The sequence below is a fragment of the Sapajus apella genome, unplaced genomic scaffold, assembly GCF_009761245.1.
Source record: "Sapajus apella isolate SASKATOON/1434 unplaced genomic scaffold, GSC_monkey_1.0 scaffold71, whole genome shotgun sequence".
Classification (NCBI taxonomy): domain Eukaryota; kingdom Metazoa; phylum Chordata; class Mammalia; order Primates; family Cebidae; genus Sapajus; species Sapajus apella.
The window spans coordinates 8,366,889-8,390,716 of NW_022437011.1; the positions used below are offsets into that span (position 1 = coordinate 8,366,889).

General features: G+C 42.9%; 1 protein-coding gene across 2 annotated transcripts in view; it reads right to left on the minus strand.

The window, feature by feature from the left end:
• Positions 1-22,091, minus strand: part of ETF1 (eukaryotic translation termination factor 1) — a 35,167-nt gene extending 13,076 nt beyond the window's left edge. Inside the window, exons 1-2 of one of the 2 annotated variants that reach the window (XM_032250402.1) lie at positions 21,893-22,091; positions 21,629-21,732 (exon numbers count right to left, since the gene is read on the minus strand). In XM_032250402.1, the coding sequence (XP_032106293.1) occupies positions 21,629-21,714 (86 nt within the window). In that variant the 5' untranslated portion in view covers positions 21,715-21,732; positions 21,893-22,091. Of the gene's footprint in view, positions 1-21,429; positions 21,733-21,892 lie in introns of both variants that reach the window. The other variant, XM_032250404.1, reaches the window with a different exon arrangement.
• Positions 22,092-23,828: the final 1,737 nt, after the last annotated feature.

Sequence of the window (23,828 nt, forward strand, 5' to 3'; positions counted from 1 at the left end):
CCTAACAATGGGAAAGGATAACGCTGGAAGTCACAGCAATGTCCCAGTTATGAAATCTCTCTCTCTCACACAAACTCATTCTCTTTAAATGGCAATATATTAATTGCATTTGAGTTTGATTAAAAAGAGGAATGACTGATAGCCTAATAAATTCTGAGTACCCAAATTCGCATTTTTAGAACTACAACAGAGGACCAAAATCTGACCTATGGAAGATACCATCAAGGCCCTGCCACATGGAAGTCCCTTCTGACCAGTTACCAACCCATTTTTTTTTTTTTTTTTGAGAAGGAGTTTCACTCTTGTTACCCAGGCTGGAGTGCAATGGTACGATCTCAGCTCACTGCAACCTCCGCCTCCTGGGTTCAAGCAATTCTCCGGCCTCAGCCTCCCAAGTAGCTGGGACTATAGGCGTGTGTCACCATGCCCAGCTAATTTTTGTATTTTTAGTAGAGAACAGGGTTTCATCATGTTGACCAGGATGGTCTCGATTTCTTGACCTCGTGATCCACCCGCCTCGGCCTCCCAAAGTGCTGGGATTATAGGCGTGAGCCACTGCGCCTGGCCCACCAACCCATTTTTAAGCCCCTTTTAAATTTCAACACCAATGCTAGCAACGTATTTTTTTTTATCTACAACTTCCAAAGACACTCATAATCACTACCACTCAAGAAACACTTCATTAGAAAATCCTTGTTGTATGTAAAGCAAACACAGTCGCTCATGCCTATAATCCCAGCACTTTGGGAGGCTGAGGTAGGAGGATCACTTGAGTCCAGGAGTTTGAGAACAGCCTAGGCAACATAGTGAGACCCCCATGTGTACAAAAAAATAAAAGATTAGCTGGGTGTGATGCAGGCCTGTATCCTCTAGCTATTCGGGAGGCTAAGGCAGGAGGATCACTCAAGCCCAGAAGTTAGAAACTGCAATGAGCTATGATTAGTCACTAGACTCCAGCCAGGGCAACAGTATAAGACTGTCTCAAGAATATAAAATGGTACAGCCACGTGGGATAAGTGTGGTAGCTCCTCAAAATAAATAAATAAAATTTAAACATCGAATTACCATATGATGTAGCCATTCCACTTCCAATTATATACCCAAGAGTCTGAGAGTACACTGGTGTACTTGCACACCAATGTTCACAGCAGCATTATTCACAATAGCCAAGAGGCAGAAACAACCCAAACATCCACTGGTAGATTAACAAAAAAACGCGGTGTGTGTGTGTATGCACAATGAAATACTATTGTTTTGAAGGAAGGAAATTCTGACATACAACATGGATGAACCTTGAACACAACACAGTATGCTAAGAAAAATAATCCAGACAGAAAAGAGCAAATACTGTATGATTCCACTTACATGAGGTAACCTAGAGTAGGTAAAAGTTCACAGAGACAGAGAGTAGAACTGTACTTGCCAGCAACTGGAGTAAGGTGGAAACAGGAAGTTGTTTAATGGATACACTTTCAGTTTTACAAGATGAAAAGTCCTAGAGATTGGTTGTACACAGTGTGAATGTACTTAATGCTACTGAACTATACACTTGTAAATGGTTAAGATAAGCTTCACATTATGTATTTTTTACAACAATAAAAAATTAAAAAAAAAATCAATGATTTAGTCCATTTATAATTTTTTTTTTTTGAGATAGAGTCTCACTCTTATTACCAAGGCTGGAGTGCAGTGGCGCCATCCTGGTTCACTGCAATCTCCGTCTTCCAGGTTCAAGTGATTCTCCTGTCTCAGCCTCCTGAGTAGCTGGGATTACAGAACTGTGCCACCATGCCTAGTTAATTTTTTTGTATATTTAGTAGAGATGGGGTTTCACTATGTTGGCCAGGCTGGTCTCGAACTCCTGGCCTCAGGTGATCCGCCTGCCTCAGCCTCCCAAAGCATTGGGATTACAGGTGTGAGCCACTGCACCTGGCCTATAAGTTAACATTTTTCAGAGCATGCACTCCCCCAAAACAGTAGTTCTCAATTTGCTGCACATGAAAATCATCTGGAGAGTTCATTCTAGGTGATTCCTTTCCAAAAAGGATTCCTGTAAGTTTCATTTCTCTTCTTAAATACACTGTGGTTTAAGAAGTGATTTAAGATGTGATTTTTCTTAAACACAACATGGACAAATGACTATTTGAAATATTAGATGATCTACCTTAAGTGGATTTCAAAATTAAAAACTTTTAGGCTGCTCTATAGAGTAGCCACTCTTTTTTTTTTCTTTTTTTTTTTTTTTAACTTCTCTAATACGTTTGCTTTCATTCTCAAAAAACAAAGACCAACCTGTGGACTTCAAAGAATAGCATCAGAAAAGTAAAAAGACTCACAGAATGGGAAAAACATGTGCAAATCACATTAGCTATTAAGATTTATATAAAAAATATATAAAGAACTCATAATTCGTTTTTTTTTTTTCTTTCTTTCTTTTTTTTTTAATAGAGACAGGGTTTCACCATATTGGCCAGGTTGGTCTCGAACTCCTGACCTCGTGATCCACCCACCTCAGCCTCCCAAAGTGCTGGGATTACAGGTGTGAGCCACTATGCCAAGCTAAGAACTCATAATTCAACAACGAAAAACCCAAATAAAAAATAGGCAAAGGGTGTGAGGAGACATTTCTACAAAGATGAAGCATGTGAAGAAACCAAAATCTTTATTCAATGCTGTTGGGAATGTTAAGTGGTACAATACTTTCAAAAAACAGTCTGGCAGTCCTTAGGAGTTTAAACACAGAGTTACCATATGACCCAACCACTCTACTCTTAACAACCGACAAATTATGTAACACACAAAAACTTGTGCTTGAAAGTTCAGAGGCATTATTCATTAAAAAAAACCCAAAAACCAAAAAAACCCCCCCAAAAAACCAGAAACAATCCACATATCCAACTGATAAATGAATAATCAAAATGTGGTACATCCATACGATGAAAAACTATTCAGCAATAAAAGAAACGACATATGTATTAACTTACATCAAGTAAAAACTGTCACAAAAGACCACATTTTGTAGGCCAGGCGCGGTGGCTCATGCCTATAAATCTCAGCACTTTGGGAGGCCGAGGCAGGTGGATCATGAGGTCAAGAGATGGAGACTATCCTGGCCATCATGGTGAGAGCCGGTCTCTACTAAAAATACAAAAATTAGCCAGGTGTGGTGGTGTGTGTCTGTAATCCCAGCTACTCGGGAGGCTGAGGAAGGAGAATAGCTTGAACCTGGGAGGCAGAGGTTGCCATGAGCCAAGATCACATCATTGAACTCCAGCCTGGCAACAGAGCAAGACTTCGTATCAAAAAACAAAGACAAAACCAAACCCCTACATATTGTATAGTTCCATTTATACAAAATGTTCACAACAGGCATTCTAGAGAGACAGAAGCAGATTAGTGGTTGCCAGAGGCTGAAAAGAGGGAGGAATGCAGATTGTTAAAGGGTAGAGGGATTTTTAGGTTGATGGAAATATTGTTACTTTTTTTAAGGGAAATATTTTAAAATTAGTGGTTGCACAACTCTGCGAAAGAGTGAAATCATGCACTTTAAAGGGGGTAGGCTGGGTGAGGTGGCTCACACCTGTAATCCCAGCACTTTGTGAGGCTTGAGATGGAAGAACTGCTTGTGCCTAGGAGTTTTGAGACCAGCCTGTGCAATGTCGTGAGACCCTGGCTGGGTGTGGTGGCTCACACCTGCAATCCCAGCACTCTGGGCAGGCTAAGGCAGGCAGATCACTAGAGGCCAGGAGTTCAAGACCATCCTGGCCAATATGGCAAAACCTCATCTCTACTAAAAATATAAGAACTAGCTGGGTGTGTCAGATGTGGTGCCTCACACCTGTAATCCCAGCAACTCTGGAGGCTGAGGCATGAGAATTGCTTGAACCTGGGAGGCAGAAGTTGCAGTGTAGTGAGCTGAGATCATGCCACTGCACTACAGTTTGGGCAATAGAGTGAGACTCTGTCTCAAAAAAAGAAAAAATAATTAGCTAGGTGTGGTGGCACACACATGTTATTCCAGCTACCTGGGAGTCTGAGGCACAAGAATCCCTTGAATCTGGGAGGTGGAGATTGCAGTGAGCCCAGACTGTGCCATTGCACTCCAGCCTGGGCAACAGAGCGAGACTGTCACAAAACAGCAACAAACCAAAAACCAAAAAAATACGGAGTGAGACCCGTCTCTACAAAAATTAGCAAGTATGGTGACACGTGCCATCTATAATCTCAGCTACTTGGGAGACTGAGGTGGGAGAATCACCTAAGCCCCAGAGGTTGAGGCTGCAGTGAGCCGTGATTGTATCACTGCATTTCAGCCTAGAAACCAGAGTGAAACTGTGTCTCTAAATATATATATATACGTATGTATATGAAAATGAAAATGATACAGACAGTACATAATAGGATATTTTTTTCTTTTTTTTTTGGAGAAGGAGCCTTGGTGTGTTGCCAGATGGGAGCGCAGAAGCGCGATCTCAGCTCACTGTAACTTCTGCTTCTCGGGTTCAAGCAATTTTCCTGCCTCAGCCTCCTGAGTAGCTGGGACTACAGGTGAGCGCCACCACACCTGGCTAATTTTTGTATTTTTAGTAGAGATGGGGTTTCACCATGTTAGCCAGGATGGTCTTGATCTCCTGACCTGGTGATCTGCCCGCCTTGCCTCCCAAAGTGCTGAGATTGCCTCCCTCCTTCCTTTTGTCTCTCTTTCCTCCCCCTCCCCCTTTTCCTTCTCCCCACCTTCCCTTCCCCTTCCTTCCCTCCTCACTCTTCCTTTCCTTTTCTTTCTCTATGTTTTTGGAAATTAATTTTATTATATGAAGACGGTATACAAAATACATTCATCATGACTAGAGATATAGGACCCAGGGTATTTCTTTTAAGGCCTTTTGGTCTCAACCTGACAGTTTGCCTCTATAAAAGCCAAAGTATGTTTTCCTGAGAAGTACTCTGTTTTCACAAAATCATCAATAAATTTTAATTTTATGTTAAGAAATCCATCTTACCATTAATAATTTTGTAAGGCGAACAAGCGGCAGTATAAACAGAATCAAATCTACAACACATAGGAAATTAAAAGTCTCAAATCTACCCTGACCTGATCTAAAGACTGGCTTTAGTACAACAGCTATCAGTATAAACTGAGCTGATTTACATCTTGAAGGCAAAGGTTGATCTGATATGAACCAAAGTAAACTAAAAAATGTGGTATCACTTGGCCAGGAGCAGTGGCTCACACCTGTAACCCCAGCACTTTGGGAGGCTGAGGAGGGTGGATCATCTGAGGCCAGGAGTTGGAAACCAGCCTAGCCAGCAGTGTGAAACCCCATCTCTACTAAAAATACAAAAATTAGCTGGGTGTGGTGGCACACACCTGTAATCCCAGCTACTTAGGAAGCTGAGGGAAGAGAATTGCTTGAACCTGGGAGACAGAGGTTGCAGTGAGCTGAGATTGTGCCACTGCACTCCAGCCTGGGTGACAGACCAAGACTCCGTTTAAAAAACAAAAATGTGGTATCAGTTTATAAACTGTTTCGACCTGATATTTCATCAGTCCATAAGAGAGTTACTTCCTGAAATCCTTATAGATTATTGGATCTATACACTTAAAGAGTATATAACAAGTTTAATATTGTAGCAGTAATTATTAGTGTCACAGGAGAATGGATGGGGGTCAAAGAAACTGGGAAGACTGCCAGAACCATCTAAACTTTCCCCTAATTACTGAGCGTGCATTATCTCACAGTAAGGCAATACGCCAGCTTTAACAGAATTTCACCTATCCAGAGTCCAGTTGAAGCTGGCAAGAAAAAGAAATTAGAAAGCTGGTTACAGAGTCAGATTAAATGGGTTTATGTGTTAAGTGACTAGTAAGAAAGAAGAGAAGCAGCACTGTGAGGGGAACAAAAAGAAACCCCCTATATTAGCTTTGTAACTACAGGTGTTTAAAATATGAAAATGTCTGTAATTGGGTCATACAAAGCTTATTTTCATAAAGTAAAATTTCATAAATGTGTACTATGGCATTGTCAGTATTTGCACTGGAAAGAGATCTCATTTACAGGGGCTCTTGCCCTGGAAATTTTCTCCTAGTGGTCAATTCCAGAGGTTTTCCAGGCAGAAAACAGTTGTCTTCCCTCCCACCCCCTCACCCGGAGACAGAGTCTTGCTCTATCACCCAGGTGGGAGGGCAGTGACACAATCTCAGCTCACTGCAACCTCTGCAGTAGCTGGGATTACAGGTGTATACCACCACACCCAGCTAATTTTTTATTTTTAGTAGAGATGGGGTTTCACCATGTTGGCTGGTCTCGAACTCCTGACCTTGTCATTTGCTTGCCTCAGCCTCCCAAAATAGCACCCAGCCCAGAAAACTGTTTTCTTTGTAAGTAGACAAGCTGGCTATCTAGTCCTCCCACTATCAAAAATAGTTACTCTCGAGACTGGCAGCTAAAGTTACATCTCCAAAATCAGAATTCTGTTTGGGTGTCTACTTGAAACCTTGAAGGCCTGTCCATGAACTTTTGTGCTATTTTTTCCAATAAACTACAAGATAATCAAAGACTACCCAGGAGAATATGGTGTGTGCTCTGCTGCCACCCCTTGGATAGGGGAGCAAGTATTCTGGCCAAACCACGAATCAAGCAAATTTATGATACACTGCTTCAGTTGCCATCACAAACACTTGCTAGGCTTCTAAACTATAATTTCCAAAAAACCTTTTTGATAATTCCTTTTGGAGTTATATCAAACTCTACATACAGGCCAATGGGGAGAAAAGGCATTTGCTTTGGAAGAGGCTAGCAACACTGGGCAACTAAACAGAACTTTAATCATGATCTAGACTGCAGGTTCTACCTACCTGACACAGGAGTCCACTCATGTACGGGGAGAATTATGAACAGATAAAAAAACGGAGAAAACGCTTGAGTACCCATTTTACTGTCTTATGCTTGGTAAGCCAATTCTCAAGGGGCCTACAATCCTAGGGGCTCTTTGAATCTCTAGGGACCAAGGAAGTTCTTTCTTTTCTTTCTTTCTTTCTTTTTTTTTTTTTGAGACGGAGTCTCACTCTGTCACCCAGGCTGGAGTGCAGTGGCATGATCTCGGCTCACTGCAACCTCCACCTCCCGTGTTCAAGCAATTCTTTTGCTTCTGCCTTCAGGGTAGCTGGGATTACAGGCGCACACCACCACACCTGGCTAATTTTTGTATTTTTAGTAGAGATGGGATTTCACCATGTTGATCAGGTTGGTCTCGAACTCCTGACCTCAAGATCCACCTGCCTTGGGCTCCCAAAGTGTTAGGATTACAGGCGTGAGCCATTGGACCCAGACTGAAGTTCTTTCTCAAAAGGGGTCAGTTTTTTAAAAAGCTGACATGCTCTGACTTAGAATAGTTTCTTAAAAGGCAGTCAGCAGGGAATGGAATGAGAAGGGATAGCAGATGTGAAGGCTCAGAGCTGATGAGGCAGAACAGGCACCAAACCCCAAAGATCTGGAAAGTTTAAGGCTAAAGAGGGGAGAAATTTGGGACAAATTAACTGAGAACTCAAAATGCTTAAGGCAATCCTTCAAACAAGATAATGATGTGGAGGGCAAAGCAGTGACCTTAAGATAAGCAGCTACTTACTTTCCACTGCTGATAGTTTAAGAAGATAAACATTCATTAAGCAACCCTACTGTATAGCCCAGTTGGGCAACCTTACACTCCATATCCATGTAACATTCCAAAGGACCAAGGAGTGAATACACCTAAGAATGTAATCTTGTTATAGAATTCCACTAAAAAAAAAAAAAAAGTCTCAAAAGTGTAGCTTGCCTAAGAATTTTTGTTTGGTAGATTTCTACAAAGTTGATAAATGAAACAAAACTTGAAGTTAGTCTTGGCTTCTTATTCCTCTTGTATTAGGTTCAAAAAATTTCACTAATTTCCCTGCATGCCCCTCCCTACCTTATATGAGGGAAACATTAAGTTTCTGAACTTACCTTTAAAATAAGACACGTGACTAGGGAGGGGAAATGCAGATTATTAAATGGATGGCTTTTACTTTAAAAATTTAAAGGGTACATTAATAACTTCTGAGGTTTTGTATGTAAGGTTTAATACAAGCAGATTGGGCTGGACACGGTGGCTCATGATGGTAATCTCAGCTACTTGGGAGGCTGAGGCAGGAGAATCGCTTGAACCCAGGAGGTGGAGGTTGCAGTGAGCCATGATCCTACCACTGCATTCCAGCCTAGGCAACAGTGAGACTATCTAAACAAAACAAAAAAAAAAACCCAAGCAGATTAACCTTTTTCCAGTAAAGTTTCCGAACAAGATAAACATTCATTTATCCTCACCCCTGCAAGTCAAAGTTGTTAGACCAGTTTGTGTTAACACCCAAAATCAAATTAAGGAAGTTGAATACTTTCCGTCTTTTAAAGTCAAGTGATCACCTTTGAGAGGAGAATGAAAAATAAAGCTCTCACTAAGTAGATGCTGGCTACACAGACAATCAACAACCTTCCTTACTTCTAATAGTTTTTCCTCCATTTTTCTACTGTCCCTATACTACTCTTCCAAAATCAAAGAACTAGTGAATCACAGGGTACAGCAATGACTCACATGCAGACTGTAAAAACCGGGCAAAACAAGACACAAGTTACACAAGCTACAGCAATGTATCCCTCAAAGCTCCCGGGGCCTCTGCACTCAGATCCCTTTTTGTTTTCAATGGTTTTAGGGGCACTTTCCCTTATCAAAGCTTTCATCAATGCTTCACCCAGAGGATTAACTTCTGAAAAATCAAATAGGTGAAAAAAAGGAATTGTAAACAGAATAAACAGAGCTAAACCAAATAAATAAATCCCAAACAAAAACTCGAGTAAAAAGGTAATTTATTTTTTTTTAGAGACGGAGTCTTGCTCTGTTACTCAGGCTCGAGTGCAGTGGCACAATCATAGCTCACTGCAGTCTGGAAATTCCTGGGTTCAAGTGATCCTCCTACCCTGGCCTGGGACTATAGGTATGTACCACCATGCTCAGCTAATTTTTATTTTTTTTTTTAGAGATAGGATCTCACAGTGTTGCCCAAGCTGGTCTTGAATTCCTGGGTCCCAATGATCCTCCCACCTCAGACTCCCTGAGGAGCTAAGGTTATAGGTGCAAGCCATTATACCCATCTGACCTGAAAGGATCTTAATCAATGCTCATCATCAACAATGGTCAAGAACACTTCAGTTTTCATAACCTCCCCCCACACCCCCAATCCTTTTAGAGCTTTCTAAAAAAGCAAAATAAAAGAATACATGCTGAGACAGAAAAGATCCCTTCTTCCTCCATCCTGACTCAACAGTTTCTGAATAAGGAGAGAGGGTGGTGATTTTGGGTGAGACAGTTTCAATTTTCAAATACGAAAGATTCTTTTCCTTTTTTTTTTTTTTTTTTTTTTGAGACCGAGTCTCACTCTGTTGTCCAGGCTGGAGTGCAGTGCTGTGATCTCAGCTCACTACAGCTTCTATCTCCTGGATTTGAGCAATTCTCCTGCCTCCACCTCCCAAGTAGCTGGGATAACAGGCGCCCACCACCACGCCCGGCTTTTATTTTTAGTAGAGATGGTGTTTTGCTATGTTGGCCACGCTGGTCTCAAACCTCTGACCTCAACTGATCCATCCACCTTGGCCTCCCAAAGTGCTGATTACAGGCGTAAGCCACCCTGCCCAGCTGATTCTTTTTTTTTTTTTTTCCTGAGACAGTCTCTCTCTATTGCCCAGGATGGAGTGCAACCTCTGCCTACTCAATTAAAAGGATTCTTCTGCCTCAGTCTTCAAAGTAGCTGGGGTTACAGGCACACGCCACAATGCCTGGCTATTTTTTGAATTTTTAGTAGAGACAGGGTTTCACTATGTTGGTCAGGCTGGTCTCAAACTCCTGACCTCAAGTGATCTGCCTGCCTTGGCCTCCTAAAGTGCTGGGATTACAGCATGACACACGATGCTCGGTCTCAAATAAAATATTTTAATACAGAAGTAGAGTTGAGAATCACTATATCTGGCTTGCTTTCTTCACGGAGTCATCTCCGGGTCAGATGAAGCTAACGAGTCTTCACAACCTTGCCTCCACCCAAAGAAGAATGGAAAGGTCACTTGCTGCATTTACCCTATGCTCTGGTTTAAGGATGTCCTCCCAAATTCATGTGTTGGAAACTTAATCCCTAGTATTGAAAGGTGGGGCAGATGGGATGTGTTTAGATTATGGGGGCTATGCCCTCATGAACAGATTCATGCTGCTATTTAAACTAAGGTGTTTGTAAAACTTGAGAGCTATATTCACATGCACATACACAAGAGATAAAATAAGGTGCTTATAAGAGTGGGCCATCTCTCTTTTGTTCTCTTGCCATGAGAGGAACAGTGTTCCTCTTCAACCAAGAATGCAGCGTTCAAGGTGCCAGCTTGGAAGCAGAGACCAGGCCCTTAACAGAACATCAATCTGTGGCATTCTGTTATAGCAGCACAAATAAACAAAAAACCCTAAAACCTAAGACATCCTAGCTATAATGCAACCATAATGAATTGTGACAGCTCAGAGATACCCAACTTTTACCAGCCCGAACACTTTCCCCAGCAAATACTCTGCCATCCAAGTCATTTGTAAGTCACATAATTACTTTCAAGTTAGGACTAGGAACATTTTAGAAACTGCCTACTATACTCTCTAATTGGGATGTACAGTATGCTCTCCAAGAAGCTTTCAACCCAGGGTCTGATGGCTGGGTTGTGCCTAGGCTCTGGATAGCCAAATTTTTCACCACTTCCCTTTTCAAGCTCCCATCTATGCCTGCTTCGCAAAGCTCAATTTAAATCTCAGATCACTTCTGAAAAAGTCACTAAGCCAGCAGTATTACATGGATCGCTACCTGAAAATCAGTTCCTCTTCAATTTCTACTCCATTTCCCAAACTGTCCTTTTTTTTTTTTTTTGAGATGGAGTCTCACCCTGTCACCCAGGCTGGAGTGCAATGGCGCAATCTTGGCTCACTGTGATCTCCACCTTCCACAATTCTTCTGTCTTAGCCTCCCAAGTAGCTGGGATTTCAGGTGCATGCCACCATGCTCAGCTAACTTTTGTATTTTTAGTAGAGATAGGGCTTCACCATATTGGCCAGGCTGGTCTCAAACTTCTGACCTTGTGACTCTCCCGCCTCCCGAAGTGTTGGGATTACAGGCGTGAGCCATTGCTCCTGGCCTGTCCTTGTTTTATTCACTGTGTGTTTTCCATTTTTCTTCTCCCAAATACGCAAAACTAAGTTTTAAACTAAGATGGTTATTTTTTGATATGGGGTTATATGGGAACAGAAAAGGAGGAGCCTAGATTTAGGCTCACGTCCAGTTCTATCACTTAATGGCCATGTGACCAAAGGTAAACCACACAAATCCCTGTGGGTCTCAGTTTCTACTTACTTCACAAGGTCACAAGGATTCTACAAGATCATATATTTGGAGTGCCTAGCTTGGAGAACAGATAGTAACTGATCACTAAATGATAATGAGATGGAGCTCTAGTTCTTTGCTATCTTGTCCCCTCCACCAATAGTACCAGTTGGAAAGAAGTATCACGGCCTAACCAGAAACGGTGGGGAGAGAGGTAATGTCAGATGGGGCTGAAGTCTTATTTGAATCCTGTTAAATCTGGAAGTATGAGCTGATTTTGTAGTAGCATGTGATGGTCACCTTTACAGGACTTGCCAAATCTTTCACAGAACAAAAGTGCTACACCAAAAATAATATGGCCAGAACACTGGTAACTCTGTAATTTATAAGGGAGAACCACAGAAATTAATTCCTAAAACTTTTGTGGCATGGGTTCAATATTCTGATATAACCCTATGACTAGTCACTTCAAAGGGACTTGATACCCCACTTCTCTTTTCCACCAAGTATCAAACAATGAGACGCAATATTTACAGTAAGTGTATATAAGCTTCTTTTTTGAGACAGAATCTCGCTCTGTTGCCCAGGCTGGGGTGCAGTAGCACCATCTCAGCTCACTGCAACCTCGGCTTCCCAGGCTGAAGTGATTCTCCTGCCTCAGTCTCCCAAATAGCTGGGATTACAGGTGTGGGCTACCACACCTGGCTAATTTTTGTATTTTTAGTACAAATGGGGTTTCGCCATGTTGGCCAGACTGGTCTTGAGTTCTTGATCTCAAGTGATCCACCCATCTCAGCCCCAAAAAGTGCTGGGATTACAGGTGTGAGCCACCACACCCAGCCCAAGTGTATATAAACTTCTTGAGGGCAGAAATCATTTTAGCACATAGTGGTGCTCAAACATGATAAATGAATAAATGGCCAATACCTACCATCATCTCTTTATACTCTCTCCTAAGCGAACACCAGAGATTTATTCTAAACTACCAAATACAATACCAATAAAAAATCTGTCAGTCCTTGGAGAGGGACTAATTGTGCCTTAAAATGACTAACTGTCCCCATCTTCCACTTCACCTAGAAGCTCAAACCATCATACTATAAGGCATTTACCATAAAAAAACCAGAACTAAACAAAACCAACCCTTATGAAGTGTCTTAATTTTTTGTTGATCCTCACCTTAATGCCACCTAACTCCTGCCGCTACTACCATCTTTGAGGCAGGTGAATGGGGCTGCCTTTTATGGAAGTCTAATTTGATTAGACTATCAAATTAGGAGGGATGATTCTGTTACCCTTCAAAGACGGTAGAAAAGTTACCTGAAATTGGTTTATGTAATTGACGTAGAGTCAGATGCTATTACCAAATGGGAGAAATACCAAGACTGGAACTAACTGAGACATTAAAGCAACTTCTACCCTAGGGTGAATAACTCAGATGTCCAAACATTTTCAGAATAAAATTCACAAAGGGTCATTTTAGCTTTTTATCCCCCAAAGAACAAAGATTATTCAGTCGTCTAAAACAAAAATGTATACATCTGGTAGAGTGTGTACACTTTTTCTACAATGATAGGCATTATTAGTCTTAAAACGAAAAATTAAAAGATCTTCACAAAACCTAGTGGAATATTCCACCAGGAAGCAGCTTCAAAGGTGGAAAATTTCTCTAGTGTTCTTACAACAGTGCAAAGCCAGAGACTGCAATCACAACCAGTGTTCAGGATTCACTACTTCACTACTTAGATCTTCTTTCTAATATACGAATGAGCTTCTGGGGAGGGATTTTGCAACAAGTTATTTCCCTCACTGCTGATGCTCATCAAGAATAAACATGTTCAATATCCAAGTTCTTCCTAGGGTAGAAATTGCATGCCTGTTTTCCTCTAAGTCTTTGCACCTGAGTCTCAGCACACCTGCTCCTCCTAGTAAATTACAAATCTCCATGGACAAGAGTATTCCTTTCAGAAGGGAATGGGAGATGTCTCTATTCAGCAAAAGAAATACAGTGTCATATAAATTAGCATGACAGCTTTGAAATCAGAAAAGTGGGTACAGAGTCTGGCATTGCCCCTACTAAGGCTGTGATATTAGGTAGCTACTTACTCCCTGTATGTACTTCAATTTCTTCATCCATGAAAATGGCAATACCTTTCTTCACAGAGCTGTTACTGGTGGGGGATGGGGGGTGTGTCAAAAAGTATGCTACTCATCCTCAGAAAACTAGTTTCTTACTTTTTTTTTTTTTTTTTTTGACAGAGCCTTGATCAATATCCCAGGCTGGTATTGGCTCACTGTAACGTCTGCCTCTTGGGTTCAAGTGATTCTCCTACCTCCCAAGTAGCTGGGATTATAAACATGTGCCACCACACCTGGCTAATTTTTGTATTTTTAGTAGACACAGTGTTTCGCCACATTGTCCAGATTGGTCTTGAACTCCTGATCTCAGTGATCCACCTGCCTAGACCTCCCAAAGTACTGGGATTACAGCCCAGGCATGAGCAACCACACCTAGCCAAGGCTACCTTTTTTAAAGAAGAAAAAAACCAAGCATTATGTCCTCCATGAAGCATGTGAAAAAACTGAAGCCCATGGATGAATAACTGGCTTTTTTTGGGAATGGAGTATAGCTATATCACTCAGGCTGGAGTGCACTGGCATGATCTCGGCTCACTGCAACCTCTGCCTCCCAGGTTCAAGCAATTCTCTTTGACTCAGCCACCCAAGTAGCTGGGATTACAGGCATCCACCACCACACCTGACTACTTTTTTTTTTTATTTTAGTAGATACAGAGTTTCACCATGTTGGCCAGGCTGGTCTTGAACTCCTGACTTCAAGTGATCTGCCCGCGTTGGCCTCCCAAAGTGCTGGGATTACAGGCGTTGAGCCACTGCACCTGGCCAAGTAACTGGCTTTTAATAAAAGACCCCGTCTCAGAAAAAAAAAGATGAATTTCATGTACAATTTCAAAGCTGCAGATCAGTTACAGCTCCTTTGCACCACTGTATCAAAAATACTGTATCAAACCAATACTAATGCCCAAAATAATACTGGGCATTAGTATTTGACAACGCCTGCCTTGTCTAGGAAATTTACTAACTTTTGCCTGGGTAGTTACATGATCTCTTTCCCTTTTTGACATTGTCCAAGACCCTAATCATCTGCGACTGGGTGTGGTGGCTCACACCTGTAATACCAGCACTTTGAGAGGCTGAGGTGTGTGAATCTTTTGAGATCAGGCGTTCAAGACTAGCCTGGCTGACAAGGTGAAACCTTGATTCTACTGAAAATGCAAAAATCAGCTGGGTGCAGTGGCTCACGCCTATAATCCCAGAACTTTGGGAGACCGAGATTGGTGGATCACAAGGTCAGGAGTTCAAGACCAGCCTGGCCAACATGGTAAAACCCCGTCTCTACTAAAAGTACAAAAATGGCCATGCGTGGTGGCTTATGCATGTAATTCCAGCACTCTGGGAGGCTGAGGCAGGTGGATTGCCTGGGGTCGGGAGTTTGAGACCAGCCTGGCCACTATGGTGAAACCCTGTCTCTATAAAAACACAAAAATTAGCTGGGCGTCATGGCAGGTGCCTGTAATCCCAGCTACTTAGGAAGCTGAGGCAGGAGAATCGCTTGAACCTGGGAGTCGGAGGTCGCAGTGAGCTGAGATTGCCCCATTGCACTCCAGCCTGGGCAACAGAGCGAGACTGTCCAAAAAAAAAAAAAAAAATAGTTAGCTGGGTGTGGCAGCACGCACCTGTAATCCCAGCTACTCAGGAGGCTGAGGCAGAAGAATCGCTTACCTGGGAGGTTACAGTGAGCTGAGATCATGCCATTGGACTCAAGCCTGGGAGCAAGACTCTGTCTCAAAAAAAAAAAAAAAAAAAAAAAAAAAAAAAAAAAAAAGAAGGAAAGAAAGACCCTAGTCATCTACTTATACTAAATCCCCTACAACATGTACTGTGTTATTCCGCACTTACTAATCTGAAGTTGGAAATGGTTTATATTATCATTCCATGGTTGTGTGGCAGATCATTTTCTCTTTTTATTACATATTTCTTCCAAAATGTCTAGTGCCCAACTCACAGCACATGTTTGGTGAAGCCCATCAGCTTACTAGTTAATAGCAAAAGTTCATTTCTGGGCTTCACTTTCATATACCTAGATGTGTATTTTGGAGGAAAATCTAGTTTATAAGGTCACATACATGGCAGGAAAACAAAAAGAACCTTTTGACTATGATCATTCTTCTAATGGAGATCTTAGAAGAACAAATGTAATTGTGAAAACAAGAGTACAAACTCAACAGGCAGAGTTATCTGTATGCCAAGAACCAGCTGTCAGGCACAGGAAAATGTCAAGTCCTCTGAACCTCAAAGGTTTGTGAGAAGAGTAAAGATAGTGGGTAAGGATCCTAAGTGTGTCAAATGGCATAAGAAAAAACTATATCAGAGGGAGCTTCATCAGACTTGAGTTCCAGTACCCAGTGAGAAACTTCAGACTCTCAATTTCTAACCTGCTGGAGAAAAAGAGCCTTGAACCTTTCTAATCCCTTCTCCTCCTCACTAAGATAGCAGGCTGCTGAAGAATTAAGACACCTACAGAATGTATCCTAGGAGAAGGTTCTATTCTGAGATCCCTAGAGAATAGGCTGGACTGAGAAGAAATTTCTACTGTCCAGGCTCTTAGTTGGACAGATCCAGCAGTGTGAAGGCAAATTTCTCCTTGCTACTCTTCAAAAAGGCTCTAAGACCATTTAGCCCTGCTGCAAAGCTGACACTAATTTCTTTAACAACGAAGTTATCATCTCAAGACAGGGGGTTGTGCTCACTGGGCCAACCCTCAATCTCTGAAGAAAGGGTCCAACTGGTGTTTGGGGGTGGGGAAGATGAGAGAGACCTATAACCTCCACTGCACTCTGCCTTAAATGATATTCTGATTATGTACTCTTGCTTACCTAGCAGTATGTCCAGAGTAAGCCTTCCTTCCCTGGAAGGATAAGTATATCTGCTATTACAATAGCAAGTCTGTCAACACTTGAAATTCAAAGGGAGTAATTGTTCATTAGGTTCACAGTGCATAGAACACCACGCCAGAAACAATGGCTGTTAGGACTAGTTCTGAGTTGAGGCAGACAGCCTATACACTTGGAGGAAACTAAGGAACACTACCACATCCTTCCTAGCATATATACTCTGCCCTTTTCCCCTTACCACCTCTTTTCTCTCTCACTTATTTCTCCATTTTCTCATAGTTCAGACCTGTTGGTGATATCTGTATCCTGACGCCTTAATAATACAATTCTCCATTAGGATAGCTCTACAGAATCAATGTCTGTAAATACAAAAGCAAAGAGCTAACATTTACAGAGCACTCTCAATGTGGCAAATGTGGTGTTAGGTATTTTAACCTGTATTATCTCAATTGTCACCACCTAATCCAAGATTAATGTCCATAGTTACACATGTGGAAACCCAAATTTGGAAGAGTGAGAGGCCAACTTCTGTAGTTATTTGTTCTATATCTGTGTCTTCTTACAAAACTTAAAATATTCTAGTTCTTGACTTTTTTCTCCTGTGGTCTTCATTTTTTATTATTTTTGAGACAGAGTCTCACTCTGTCACACAGGCTGGAGTGCAGTGGCACAATCTCAGCTCACTGCAACCACCACCTCCATGGTTTAAACGTTTCTCCTGCCTCAGCCTACCGAGTAGCTGGGATTACAGGCCCATGCCACCACACCTGGCAAATTTTTGGTATTTTTAGTAGAGTCAGGATTTCACCATTTTGGCCAGGCTGGTCTCAAATTCCTGACTTCAAGTGATCTGCCCACCTCAGCCTCCCAAGTGCTGGGTTTACAGGCATGAGTCAACATGCTCTGTCCTAATGTGGTCTTTTAACCCGTCTAACCATCAAGAGTTTGGGGGGTTGGGAGAGGGGCATGGAAAGAGCCAGATTAGAGGATGAAAAAAGTCCTCTTTAAGAGCCTGAACTTTAAGTGGTTCAGGTGTTTGTATCAAAGACCACAAAGCATCACTTTAGCTACAACCAGCTCTTCAAGGATACTGAGGGGGGAAAAAAAAGAATGTGCAATTCAGTGCTTTGAGAACATTCTTTCCATCATCATTTAGGTCAATATTCTATTAACCAACAATGTTTACTTGGGGAAGGTACTCAAACACATCCAACATACCTTAATTTATTCAAAGTATATAAATTAAGAAATCTGTTCATATTAATTATCTCTAAGATTTAGAACATTAATAACCTATTCAATGATCTCGCCAAAACATTAACTTTTAATTATATATAATTCAGTGGGGATTCTTTAAAAATGGTTATATTTGGGGGCAGGAACAACTAATGTTATTTCATTCAGTTAAGATATCAGCAAGTTATTTTAAAGTAAACAGTAAATTTTTAAAATGCCTAAACACTACAGCAGAAGTTTGCAAGCTGCACTGACCTTCAAATAAGGGTTATGGCTAGAAGACAATCTAACCAAGTGTTCATTAGATATAAAACACATAAGGCTTCCTGGTGAAGATAACTGAAAAGATATTTTAACACCCACAGACACAACTTAACCCAAATTAACACTGTCCATTCCTTGGTCACATTCGCCACTGTCCCTGGCTAGAACAGGCTCTAGTTATGATTTTATTAATACTACCTGCAAACTCTTAAGTGTCCAACACTATTTCTGAGGCCACCTCTTGCCTGCACAGAAACTACCAAGAGAAAAAAACAAGCAATAATTCTCCCCTTTCTTCTAACATACATTCACCTGTTTTAGCTCCTTATTCAAGATACTCTCAACCACTTTTCGTTTATGTATACATTTGTCCTCATAGACCAACTGTGGAGAATATACCAGGAGCAGTCATGAACAGGGAAGAACTACCATCAACTTTAATTGGGGCCTATGTCTACCAAAAGAATTAGCTGGTTATTTTACTAGCACACACAAACTAACATGCGACCAGGCTTACCTGAAACTGAATAAGCATGTTCTACTCAAATTAAAAATCAAGTTATATGTGTGACACTCCTTTCAACTCAGGAGATTAAGTATGATGCTGCTTACAAAACAGAATGCTATCAAGTTTCCCATTTTAGTAATTTGGCCTCTATAAATGCTCTTCCACAAATGTAACATAAAGTAGAATCTGTTACAGCTCAGTCTACATTTTAAGGAAATCTAGTTTTGTATTTTCTGAAAATAAAATATACCCAGTACAGCACACTGGTTTAAGTTCTGAACTCTGCTACATTTTTACTGTGACATCTTGGACAAATCATCTTTTAGCCTCAAGTGTCTTGTCTACCAAATGGTGGCAATAATTGTTGTGAAGATTAAATGACTTAATAATGTACTGTAGCACGGCCTATAATATAGTATGTGCTTAATAAATTATTTTGCCAACATACTTCCCTCCTCTTTATTCAGATGTAATTAGTGAGCCCATCTTGCAGGTGGTTCCTTTCTCAAGCGGTTCCTTTTTCAAGCTACATTAAATTTGGGTCATATTGCAAGAAATAATCACATAGGATTATCTTAATTTCAAAATTACTCTTGCTCTAGCAAATTTTAATAACTACTGTTAAAAACCAATCCGTGATTCCTATGCCTAAAATTCTACACTGCCAAGGGGAGGAGAGGGCTTTTTCATTTCCAAAACAATTCTGTTACTTCACTACTAATTCTCACTATCTTGTGCCAATAATCAATGCCTAAAAACAACCTGTTTCCTCCTGAAAACCAGAGTATCCCCAAAATACCAGCAAATGCAGATTCATTTTGTCATCGAGTTTGTCTTTAAAGCCCATTACAATTCTCCTAAAAATATTTTAGCCCTAGGTAAAATAGGAAGAACATTTTCCACTGTACACTATGAAAATCTGGAGTCTAACTTTAACACAAGTTGGCAATGAAACTATATCCCTCTCCAAAAGCTAGTATGTAATAGGGAATCTTCTGACTCCTTTACCAACACCCAGAGATGGCCAAGATTTTAAATTTCCATGGATCAAGATGCAACCAAATCCTGATTAAAGGCAAAGCAGGACATGATTATTAACCACAATGTTTAGAGGAAGATCCTCTAGCTATTTTAGACAGCTTAATCATGCCTAAAACATCCAAACTTAACAACTTGGAAGACAAGCTGTGCCTAATAACTTCATTTTTAGCATGCTTTAAACTTTATTGAACTTTGCTAAACAAAGAGATAAAGGCTTCAAAACCTTTAAAGAGGGGCTTAAAAGTTTCTAGTGGCTAGGTAACATGGTCAGAACAAATTTAAGAATGAGTTTCCTTCATCAAGCAGTAGAAAATAATGCTGTTACTTATTAAGCAATGTTATCTTCATTCAATGTTACTTCAAACAGGCAAATTATAGTCATGAATTAAATTTTTTGGTCTGTTTCAGAGAACATAATGTATGCAAATTAAAATGTGTGAACCTGCCTGCTAATGAAAGTAGTAAAACAAATCCACAGGTCATATCCACCTTTAAACAATACTGCAACAACAACAATCTATAAAATGCAATACCGGATTGAAGATTTCAAGTAACACTGAAGAGCCTACTGAAACAAAAGAACCTGGCTAATTCCTGGTAGTGCAACATAACGGGTTGTGACCGATATTATCCTTTCTGTACAATATTCTCACATTTTGGGAATAACTATTCACCCTACCATATGGCACAAGTTCCTGTAAGATTATTAATAAGGTGTGAATATTCTATTAAATTCAAAGAAAAACATAAGGACTAAAAAATACGCTATTACCTTTGACTCATATTAAACAAATGTTTCTCCAGTAAACCGGAGTGCACAAGCCCAAGTCACTGAACGGGGCCAAACTTTTAGAAGCCTCATTCCAAATAGAACTGTCCCCAATTTATTAAGAACAAAACACTAGCAAAACCAACCTGTGAACTGGGCCTTCAGTACAATTAAGCACACCCTTTTTCATAAAACAGTCATAATGAAGAGTTTGGAGGAGCTGTCATTCTAAAATTGCAACTCTACCCATAAATGACAGTCCTGGGCTGGAAACCAGAATGTCAAATTCTTGTGCTGAAATCAACTTTTCACACGGCCTGAGGCAGGCCATTCTGCTATTCTAAGAATGCTCAGACATACAAGTATGTAATAATGTTCCAAACACTTTTTTTTTTGGGGGGGGGGGGTGAGCATTTCCTGTAAATAAAGTTTCCATGACTGGGAAAGGAACAAAATAAAGTAACAAACTAAGGAAACAGGAATACCTCTGGCATACCTTCCTCAAAGGAACTTTTTTTTTTTTTAAAAGCACACACAGCTAATTTAATCTAGTCTACCAAAACGTACAAGACTCAAAGCCCATTTTATTCAATTCTGAATCTCACTCAACAAGCATTAAGTTCATCAGGCACCTCTACAGCGATATGCCCACAAGTTTCAGAGAAATGCTAGCAGAGACTCTGCAGTTATGATTCATATCAAACGGCCCCCTAATCCGTATTTCTCCTGGACATACTCACGCAGATTCATCAACCAAAACCTACCCAGCACTCCTCACACAGCGCATACGCTGGCATTTTCAGTTTATAGCTGGGTCCTGAACAGCTAAAACCAAGAAGCTGCGGGGTAATTAGAGGGCTTGGGCGAAGTCATCTTGGGACAGGTGGAAGACCCAGATAAATCAGGAGTCAGAAAGAAGCTATCCCTGGCCACCTCTGCGTCCCGTCCCATCCAAACTTCACCCACCTGGGTCTCAGAAGCCCAAGAGGGGGAGGCCATTTTAATGAGGCCTGGCTAAGGAACGTGAAAGGAGAAGAGAAAATCAGGGAAGGGCGTTAGGAAAGGAAGGCCAAGCACTCTGCCACAACAGCGCCCGAGTCGGGTGGCAGCACCTGGAGCCCGAAGAGAGAGGAGCTGGACCTAAGGGCCAGGGAGGGGTGCAAAAGTAGCGGTGGCCTACCACGAGGGGGGCCGAGTGGTCTAAACCCCGGGAGCGCGGGCCCCTTACCCCCATGCGGGGAAAGGACCCCTTCTCGGGCCAACCGCGCCGACCCTCGCCCCTGGGTCAGGGGCTACTACCCAGAGATCCAGAAGGCGGGAGTTGGCTAGTGCCTGGTTCTCCTCATCCGGCCATGCGGCGCGGGGGCGTCCATCCTGAGGGATCCGGGAACCAAGAGGGCACGGGGGGTGCCGGACGCGGCGCTCACCCGCGGGCCGCCTCCAAGCTCTTAATGAGCTTCTTGATCTTCCAGATCTCCACGTTCCTGTCGGCAGCACTGGGGTCGTCCGCCATCTTCTCGCCTCCTCCTCCCTAGAGCGGCCCGGCGGGGCCCGGAGACACCAAGACCACAGAGTTAGCGCCGCCGCTGGGGCAGAGCGGCCCCCTTCCTCGCCACCCCCAGAGGCCCTCTCCTCCCCGCCCGGCGCAACTCGCCGCAGAGGTCGCCGGCGTTTCCCTCCCCATGTCTCACCTAAGGGCCCAGTCCTGGGCGGCAGCGGCTGCTCCTCCCCGGCGGCGGCTCCGCGGCGGCGGCGGCTCTGACGTAGGACACCGGCTCCCTCTCTCCAGGCAGCTGCATGTGTTGCAATCCGCTCACATGGGGCCTGTGACATCACTTCCTCCGCCAGGGGCGGAGTGGAAGGCGGCAGGCGGAAGGGAGGGGGCCAGTGAGAGTGAGGCGAAGTTCTGCGTCCGCCGCGACTTCTCATTGGCTCTCTGCTCTGCAGCCTACAATGAACCTGCCGATTGGCCTCAGCTGGGTCCGCGCTGCCTTGTGAGGTAAAGGCTGGGGGCGGGAGGTACCATCCTTCTTCCGGCCTGGCAAGCCGGAGGAGGAAGCGGGCGGAAGCCGGTGGTTCTCGCGAGTTTACTCAGAGCCCGTCAGGCTCGAATGGGGGTGGTTCTTAAAGAGAGAAGACTGCGGTCGTTGTGTTTTCCGTCCCTCCTCCATGAATAGGGTGGACATTCGAGGCTCTGCGACGCGAAGCTAGGCACTCGGGCCCGACGCGCGGTTTGAATGGTGCATGAGAACTCGCGAAGAAGCGCCTCGCGCGCAGCGGCTTCTTAGCTGACGTAGTACTGCGGTGTGCGTGCGTCACGGCTGCGCGGAATAGTGTGGAGGAGTCCTGTCCAGTAGGTCTGGATGAGGAGCCTGCCTCCGGGCAGTCCGGGACTCTCACCCGCTGGGGCGAATGAGGCCTCTTCTCTCTCGCCCCAGAGCTAGGGCGGGCTCACTTTGGACTTAGAACTTTATGGGGTAGAAGACAGCGGGGGCTGCCTGAGCTTGGAGACCTGAGGTATCTGACCCCATGTGTGGTGTGGCCTGAGCCGTTGAGAATGGAGGTGGAGAGAGTGTTGAAACAAAATGGGCATGAAGATACGGTTAGAACATTGTCTTTTTGAGTTAGGATTTTTAGGTGGCTACTTTGTCTCCCCTCACCTCGTTTGGGTTCAAATATTGAGCGCAGACCGTGTGCTGGACCCTGTTTTCCTGGGGATACAGAGGTGAACCAAACAGATGACAGTACTTACCCTCGTGGAGCTTATAGTCGATTGGGTTTCTCACCGTTTGTGATTTTATACTTTTGTATAATAAAATAATTATACAAATGCTTAAGTACCTAACGGTGCTCGGAGAGTGTATGGCGGGGACCCAACTTTGAAATGAGACCCAAAGGATGAGTAAAGTTTGTCAGGAGGAAGCAGAACACAGTTGAGGAGTACAGAAACGCCAGTGTGCTGGCACAAGGTCAGGGACGGGGTGAGTGGTTTGAGGGAGCAGCGGGGGAAGAGATCGTGTAGGGCCTTTTAAGCCAGATTCAGAAGTTTGGCTTCTTTCAAGAACAGTGGGTAAAGGGTTTAGAGCGATGATTGGACTGGAGAGAACACAAGAGAAGCCCAGAGACCATTTTGGCTGCTTCATCATCGTGTGAGAGTTGATTTTCGCTTACAGTAGGCTGGTGACAGTGCAGACAGAAGTGAATGGAGGGCCTCGTGCAGTGGCCCACGGCTGTAATCACGGCACTTTGGGAGGCCAAACGGGGAGGATCGCTTGAGCCCAGGAGTTTGAGAGCAGCCTGGGCAACATGGGAAGATTCCATCTCTACAAAAAGTACAGAAAAGCCGGGTGTGGTGGCTCGCACCAGTAGTCCCAGCTGCTTGGGAGGCTGAGGTGTGAGGAACCCTTGAGCCTAAGAATTCGATCCTGCGGTGAGCTGAGATTGCGCCATTGCACTCCAGCCTGGGTGACAGAGCGAGACCTTGTCTCGAGGAAAAAATAAATAAATAAAAGTAATTAGGACTGGATAATAGATTGGATGAGGAACACCAAGAATGGTTTCCAGAGTACTGAAAGTGGTGACATTTACTGAGGTGGGAAAGGTGAGGAGCAGGTGTTGGGAGATGAT